We start from the raw sequence: 8,874 nt of genomic DNA, 5'->3' as shown, positions 1-8,874 counted from the left end.
GTACTTTGGTTTTGCGGGGATTCTTTTACAGGCTGCGACAGTAATATGCATTCTTTATACAAATATTACAAAATACAGATATCCAAAACTGCAAATAATTAGTTTTGATTTTACAAGTAGCCGCTCTCCAAGTTAGTACATCTGCTCTACATCGTTACATTAAAAGTGATATAAACCCTGAAATAAAATTCTGCATCGTGTAAGTCTTAGCAAATCAACAATATACCTTCACATCAAAATAAATTGGTTTATTTGTAAATGAAATTGCAGTGGAACTCAGTATTGTTCGTTCTCATTCCACACTGCTGGTTCTGACTCTTGAAACTGTGTAGCAGAAGTCAGACTTACATGCTTCTTTATAGGTCTATGAAGCAGCTGCCATTTCCTACACTGTTTCAAAATTCAGATCTACCAGCGTAAAGAACTGTAAGGAACATAAAGATACTGCTTTCAAAAGTAGTTATATTTACAAATTCATTTGAGACCAAGCAATATTTTCAATTGTGTTGTTGTATAGTTTCTTTTTTTTATTCAGTTAGGCCAAATTTTATATTTTGGGTTTATATCCCCTTTAATTGCTCTCATTTCATGTAAGCTTTACTTAACTCAGCTGTAGATCATCTGGTACAACGTGATACTTTATTTGCTGGCTGGAATTCAAGTTTGGGTAAAACATTTATAATTAACCCAAAGGTTAGAGCCTAAAAATGGGTCCTAGTACTGTTTAACGTGGGCCCCCTTGATCCCTTTCACTTAAGAGATGTGAACCCTTCACTGTTTACACAGGTAGTGCCATAGGGCTGCCTGTGCAGCTCTGATTTTTGCTATTATAAAATACCCTTATATTCTGCTTGCTAGACTAGGATATATTTTATCGGGCCATAGTTAACCATTCCAAATTACAGTCATCCTCAAAACTACCATCACAGTGTAAGTGACCCATCAGGCTGTCCCTGCAGCGTGAATTGCTTGCTAAGGTTTTATAGCTGTATAGAACCGTGCTACTAAATACAACCTGCTCCTGTGTGAAAGAGTATTTTGTAACATTCATAATACATTGCTGAGTGATTCCCACTACAATAAAGAACTGAAACCCCGGCATTGGAAATAGCCCAGGGAGAATTTAAATGGAAAACCTGTAATCCTAATATACTGACTGTTGTAATATAAATAAAATATACTGTTATTGTGTACAGACCGAGTGTGCGTTTTTATTTCAAAAAGGGACAAACCTTTTTTCCTGTTAATAAAAATATTTGTAATGTTGGGTAAAATTAAGGATCTGCTATTTCTGTGAAATTATTGCAGACGTAGGGACAAAAAGTAATTGGTATTTGAATAAGGTATAAAAAGGGGTTATACAATTCTTCTAACTTGTGCTAATCCCAGCAATAGCTGTCTTTTAGTGAGATTAGAGCCCTAAAACAAATTTGCTGGATGCTGAAGATACTTCTCATTGACTTCAACGGAATCTCTGCAGGTTTGGGTGGCACAATTTAGGTTTTTATTTTTTTAAATATATAGTTGTTTTTGCCCTGATTATGAATGAATCACACCAATAATAATAAATAAACCCCTCTTTAATTTTACATTTTTGGAATTAAATTATTGCTGTTCACTAATTAAAAAGTCTAATGCAATGTGTATGAGTCAGTCAAGGGCATGTTTGCAGAGCTGGTCATATCCAAGTAACCAGGAAGCCATGGCTGCTATAATATAGCTCCTGAGCCCTATTATTTATTTTTTTTAGTTACTTAAGTGTTTTAGATTTATGTCAGTGCAAGCTTCTTCCCTGTGAAAGAAAAGGAGCATTTTTCACTTTGTGACTATTGGTGGCATATTCTCTGCTGGTGCATGATTAAGTATATTTCTGCATATATTAAGAATTGAGAGGACACAATAAATGTTACCTAGTATTGGCCTTCTTAGGAAAAGCTGTTTTTACAAAGCATTTTTGCATTGCACTTTCCTTTTGCTGCTTTGTAGGCCAAAAAGTTTCTCCTGGCCTTTTATTTGTAGGGTGATGCATAAACATAACAGACATGGGTCTGAGTATAAAGTTACCAGGGTATAACAACACTGTCTGTATACATGCATTAAACATACCTAATGTACTGTATTAAACTCCTTGGAAAATATGATTTACATAGGTTATTAAATACTCTTTGACATAGGAGCAATTTTACTCCTTTACAATCTGACATTTGTGTGCAGGTCCCATCAGAAATCCCATCCCTTAAATTATTTAGCACGGCTATGCAATAATCTCTGTTAGGAAGTATTTTCATTAATTCCTCTGTAAGATGCATTAATAAGCATCTCTCTCTGATCTCATGGCATGTTTGTTACAAATATATTACTGTTACAAAAAGAGTGCTAAAAGTGAAACATCACTGATTTCTAAAGTCAGTTTAGAATCTTGTACAGGTGTGGGATACCTTATCCGGAAACCTATTATCCAGAAAGCTCCGAATTATGGAAAGCCGGTCTCCCATAGACTTCATTTTAATCAAAAAATTCAGAATTTTAAAACCTATTCCTTTTTTCTCTGTAGTAATAAAACAGTACCTTGTAATTGATCCCAACTAAGATATAATTAATCCTTATTGGACGCAAAACAATCGTATTGGCTTTAATTAACGTTTTATTAATTTTTTAGTAGACTTAAGGTGTGGAGATCCAAATTACAGAAAGACCCCTTATCCGGAATACCCTTGGTCCCGAGCATTCGGGATAAGGGGTCTTATACCTGTAATGTGTAAAAACCCTTAGCCCATAGCTTTTATACCTGCTTTTATTTACAACCCCTAAATTCATATTTTAAAGTTTTGTGGTTATTTTAAGGAGCAAGAAAGATGTAATAACCGGGGAATGTCCAACTGTTAGGAGCCCCACAGTGATTATAATAGCTTACCTGAGACCTTGGGCCAGTTTTACTGTTCACTGAAAATTGCACCGGCCTGGGATAACTGTAGGAGCTCCATGCTCTCATCATCTTCTTAATGTAATTTCTTTACATTCCAGTCCAGGTGCCCATGCGCAGTAGAGTGAAAAAACAAACTTAGAGGCAAAAAGACAGTCTTTTACTCTACTGCACATGCACACCCAGACCAGGGCCACAAAGAAGATTGAAAGAAGCAGATGAAGATTCAGTGTGGTGCTTCTACTCTGGGCCAGTAGAGGTAAGTGATGTAATCAGTGGGGGGTGCCTAATATTTCGTACCTCACTTCCTGCACTTGATTGACAGCTGCAGAACTGGCAGGAACAGATCCTGATAGCTGGCTACACTATGCGCGTTCGCTCGCAGTCAGTACAGGGTCCTGTGACATATTAACCAGTCGTGTCAATAGTGTGCGGCTATCAGATACAGTCTAGCCTGTCAGGTTGGGGGGGCAGTGGGTCACACAAACGGGGTCTGGAGGAATCCATGGCACCTGACTCAAGTATAAGCCGAGGGTGACTTTTTCAGCACATTTTGGGTGCTGAAAAACTCAGCTTATACTTGGGTATATAGGGTAGGTAACTTTACCAATGTAGAGTTCTACACAAGGCTTTGTGTAATGCAGGGCTGGTAGAAGAACATGGGTTACACAAAAGGGTTAGATCTTGCAGAACATTTTCTAAAAGCACCTTATCCCCTGCAAATCCCCCCCCCCCCCCCCCCCCCCCCCCCCCATCATTCTGATCCTTTAAAAGAGGTGTACAGTTCTTTACCTTTGGCTCTACTTGGGGTCATTCTGAAGGTATTTCCTGGATACATTGCCAAGTGTTTCTGGCTTGTTGGACCTTACTGAGGAAGTACTTTGAAAAGTTACTAGATGTGAAGATCCTTACCTTATTTGGCCATCCATGTCCCACCAAGCCAATGATAAGATTACATCGTAGACTCAGTAGGGGAGAACCACATCATGGGATTTTTAATCTTTTGGATCAGATATTGAAACAATAATCAAATAATCAAATATTTACTCAGTCACACTTACTTCACATTTTCTATCTGTTTTCTTGAACAGACAGCCATCTTTAAAAAGGTATTCTCCCTTCCTTTCTCTCCTTGCTTTATACTGCACAGACAACACAGATTTATGCATATATCTTTTGTGCTCTCAACTTCCCTACTGCACCTTGCAATTGTCCCTATTTACAATTGGATGCAAATGTTTAGCACCACTTGCCAAATTTTATATTTAGCACACCAGAAAGCTCCGAATTACAGGATGCCTACAACAGAGACCTTTCTCGCACACCCTTAACTCTCCATAAATTAAGCGCCCGGTGCTCACTGTCAGAGGGATTGGCACCCTCCCAAAAATCCAGAATTGTCAAACAATACAATGGCACTCAAGGCTACAAAAGGGACTAGCCCTTAATTCCAATTTTTTATTGCGGTAGTGCAACGTTTCGGGGCAACACAACCCCTTTATCAAGCATACAAATCGGTGTAGTGAACATAATGTTTCACTTTTTTAGGATTCTACTGAGACATCACTTTCTTATGGACTTTTTGACACAGTATTTCTATGATATATATTGGCTTTTGGTTTTTCAAGTATTCACATAGTCTGTAATGGATTATTGAAATGCTAAGTGTGACCTGTATAGGGTTATATCACCTTTAATAGATTCTACTTTTGTTGTATGATGCAATTAACAAGTAACCAATTAATTATGGTGATTTCATTAATGGGTTGGGATTTAAAATGCTGTTCACTACACCGATTTGTATGCTTGATAAAGGGGTTGTGTTGCCCCGAAACGTTGCACTACCGCAATAAAAAAATTGGAATTAAGGGCTAGTCCCTTTTGTAGCCTTGAGTGCCATTGTATTGTTTGACAATTCCGAATTACAGGATGGCCATCTCTCATAGACTTAATTTTAATCAAATAATTCTTTAAAATTGATTTAGTTTTTCTCTAATAATAAAACAGCAGCTTCTACTTGATCCTAACTACTTTAGTAGTTTAGTTTACTTTTAAAGTGGACCTGTCACCCAGACATGAAAATCTGTATAATAAAAGTCCTGTTCAAATTAAACATAAAACCCAAATTCATTTTTATATTAACACATCCAAACCCATTATAAAGGCATTTAAAAATCACAGCTGTCAATCATATATTGCTTGCCCCGCCTCTATGCCTTAGGCATAGAGGCGGGGCAGACAATAACTTTAGCTTTCCATTCAGCACTTCCTAGATGTCACTGCACATCTCACTTCCCCCTCCCTCCTCATCATCTAATTGTGTAGCCAATGCAAGGGGATGGGCATCTGGTCCCCCATTCTGGCACATAAACAAGATTTCGGCATGATACAAAGCTTGCCTTCATAACAGTGTCCACAAAATGGTGCCTGCCTGCTTTGATTGAGTAATTCCAAGACGGAAGGAAACAAGGTTTATATTATTTATATAGAGTAAGTAAAGTTTATTTTGCTCAATGAACAATATAGAAAATAATTTGGACTTATTTCTTAGGGTGACAGGTCCGCTTTAAAAAATTAAGTACACCTAAAATATGTAGATCCAAGTTGTGGAAAGACCCGTTATCCAGAAAACCTCAAGTCCCGAGCATTCTGGATAACAGGTCCCATACCTCTATTTGGAAAGTAGTGAAAACCTACTCCAGGAATCAGTGAGTGAAAAACAACATACCGTATACACTCGAGTATAAGCCGATCCGAATATAAGCAAGAGGTACCTAATTTTACCTAAGAAAACTGGAAAAACTTATTGACTCGAGTATAAGCCTAGGGTGGGAAATGCAGCCGCTACTGCTAAGTTTCAATAATCAAATAAATAACATAAATAAATAATAGATAACTTTAGGGAAAGAAAAATGCTACAGCAGCAGTCAAAAGCAAGTTTGGGAAGGCTAAGGAAGCTGCCATACTAATAATCAAGTACTTGACACAGTTCACGTGAGGGGTGGTCCTCAGTGGACCCCAGTCGTGCACGCGCGCGCCACGGGCCTGATAAAGGCTCTGCTGTTAATCCGGTGTGGGGATGTCTTGGTCCAGCAACTAAGCACTCAGCCTGTACTAAGCACTCAGACATTGCTAATTAGTGTATCCCATTAAGCAGAGGGGAATTAGATGCCAATTTCAAATTAAAATCCAGTCTGATTTTTTAAGAAGGGACTGCCTACTTTCAGAATTAAAGTACAAGTAACCAGCATGTTTCATCCCTTTCCTTGCATATTTGCATTTATACATAAATAGAAATAGAAATAATAGCAATGACACACCAAATACAAAAGGTGCAGTTATGGGATATCAGGCAGGCGCTTGATATTCCTAAACCGGACCTTTAACTAAGACACCATAGTCAGTATTGGCTCTGCTTATAACTGGATTTTTGCGACTAAGCAAGAAATGTTACCTCCTCCCATCACTATTTAGGGACAGGGAAATAGTGCATTAAGTTAAATTTAGTCATGCTAAATCAAAGACACACAAGTGACACTTGACACTAGAGGAGCTTACAATCAGGATGTGTGTTTCAATAATCAACACGCAATCCGGGGGGCGGGGGATGGTATGGGATGGGGGGGGGGGTGTGTGTGCTACATCAGCAGAGTCGGCACATCCAGGTACTCGAGTATAAGCCGAGGGTTAATTTTTCAGCACATATTTAGTGCCGAAAAACTCGGCTTATACTCGAGTATATACGGTATTTGCACTTCTTCCTGATGACTTTATATGCAGATCATGATTGTGCAAGCAGCACTGCAATGTGAAACAGCACAACACCACTGCTGTATCAGAGAGACATCTATCAGAGCAGGTCCTTTGCTCTAATAGATGTGGGCAGGCAATATATTTTTAAATACCTAGAATGAATGCTTTACAAAAATAAATAAATAAATAAAAAATAGAATTATTTTATTCATGTTTAATTTGAAAAGGAATTACTTTTATTATTAGCTTTTTATTTCTCAGTGACAAGTCTCCTTTAAGCTGGTGACCATTTCTAATGGCTATTAAGGCCTAATGAGGTTATTAGAGACCTTATAAAAGCAGTTTTTACTACTGGAAAAGTGGAACGGGGTCCAAACATTTGCACATGACACAATTAATATTTTCTTTGTTCTTATGTTTTATAGGAGAACTAAAGCTTAACTAAAGAAGAATGCTAGAAATATTGTACATATTTATATATGTTTTGGGCTTATATACCAGCCCAAGGCAACACTGGCCTTTTAGCAGTAGCTCCCCATCTTCTTTTCTGTGATTCACTGCACATGCTGCTCATTGCTGCTATTGAGATGCTGAGAACTTAAGGCTGGTGCTGTAAGTTCAGTATATAAAATATGCCATTTTAGGCCATACTTTTGTTATGGTTTAGTTCACCTTTAAAGTCTGTGAAATAAAATGTGACTATGCATTAACATTTGCAAATATTTTGCAAAGAAAGAAGTTGGGTTCTGGTTATTATGTTAGACATCCACTCACCCCAGCCTTTATAGATTACATTTATGCTAACTAACTATATTAAAAACATTTTTGTCATTTGTTTTATTTTTATCTATTTACCCAGTAACATTTTTACAGTAAACAATTCATTTAGCACACTGATTCCTGCAGTAGCTGTTTCCTACTTTTCACTTACAAAATTAACAAAATAATCACTTTGGCAAGGGGTGCCCAGACTTCTACATCCAATTGTAGGTGATGCAGTAACTATTTGGAAAACAGGTGGTTTTTACCTAAACTTTGGTACAGTTTCAAGTGGTTTGAGGGTGTAATTGGGAGTGGACAGGGTGAGTTTGGAGAAAGCTAGTAGCCTCCCCTCCCCCATGCCCATACTCATACCTGCCAGTGCAGTTGCACTCCCAGCCCCCCAGTAGTTAAGTCACACTATGCATAGCCCTTTACAGAAGCAAATTGGTGCTGGGGAAAAAAGAAGAAAACAGCAGCTGTGGGCAAAAATATTTAATGAAAAAGAGGAATAACAGGAGGATTACTATACAAGAATTTGCAGGGCTGATGCAGGGAGTAAACATTTTGTGTTGAACCTTGGCTGCATAACCATGAGAGTCATTCTCACGGTTTCTCATGGTTTACCCACAGTGAACCAAGGTTTATCCAGAGACACATAACACTTAATGATCACAGGGATGCTTCCTTAGAAGCAAATTAAAGACAACTAGATTGAAAACGTTATAGAGCCACTAGCCCTTCTTCCAGTATAATGTTCTTTGAGCCATCTTATGGCCAGGAGTTAGTACTACAGTTTCAGCAACTTAAGGTATGGTTAGTGCTACTTTATCTAGTAATTACAGTGCCATTCATTCTTAATATCAAATGTAACAAACATTTCACTTAAAAGGCATTTTAATAATACAAAGGTGTATTAGTTTCATATTTTTTTCCATAAAGTCAAGCAAAAACGGTGGGCAGCTTTATAAAGCTTTTTTGATGACTTTCTCACTGCTAAAGGCTCCTGAGATTACTACATTCTTCCCTTATAGCCCTCCTTTCCATTCTCCTTGCTGGTATCAATAGTTTTGTCTTCGATTTATACTGCCTGTATATGTTTTTTTTGCGATATTAAAAAATACAATTGCTGTACAGAACACAGACATTTATAACTTATGTTTTTGTGGCATACATGTAAATCTTTCCTAACAAACTGACAAATGGCATCCCCTCTCCTTCTAGCTGAAGACAAGGTTCCGAAGGCTTACAGATATTCCTTTGTGCAACTTGGGCTGAACACCATGAAGTCACTGGATGTGTGCATTGGGCGCCCTGTTTTGCTTACAAGCACAGCTGGGAGACAAGAGGTACCTGGCATTAAATATTTCTAACCATTGCAGAGGAAACTAAAGCTTAAAAGAATAAATATGAAAAAGCTTTAAAAAAGTTAATATTGA

General features: G+C 37.8%; 1 protein-coding gene across 2 annotated transcripts in view; it reads left to right on the top strand.

Annotated features, from left to right (window-relative positions):
- Positions 1-8,874, top strand: part of spata5 (spermatogenesis associated 5) — a 231,069-nt gene that overhangs the window by 217 nt on the left and 221,978 nt on the right. For both annotated transcript variants that reach the window (XM_004911116.4, XM_012955572.3), the window contains exon 2: positions 8,660-8,784. In XM_004911116.4, the coding sequence (XP_004911173.2) occupies positions 8,660-8,784 (125 nt within the window). The remainder of the gene's footprint in view (positions 1-8,659; positions 8,785-8,874) is intronic.

This window comes from Xenopus tropicalis, chromosome 1 (assembly GCF_000004195.4).
Source record: "Xenopus tropicalis strain Nigerian chromosome 1, UCB_Xtro_10.0, whole genome shotgun sequence".
NCBI lineage: Eukaryota > Metazoa > Chordata > Amphibia > Anura > Pipidae > Xenopus > Xenopus tropicalis.
This window is presented reverse-complemented; position numbering and strand designations above follow the sequence as displayed.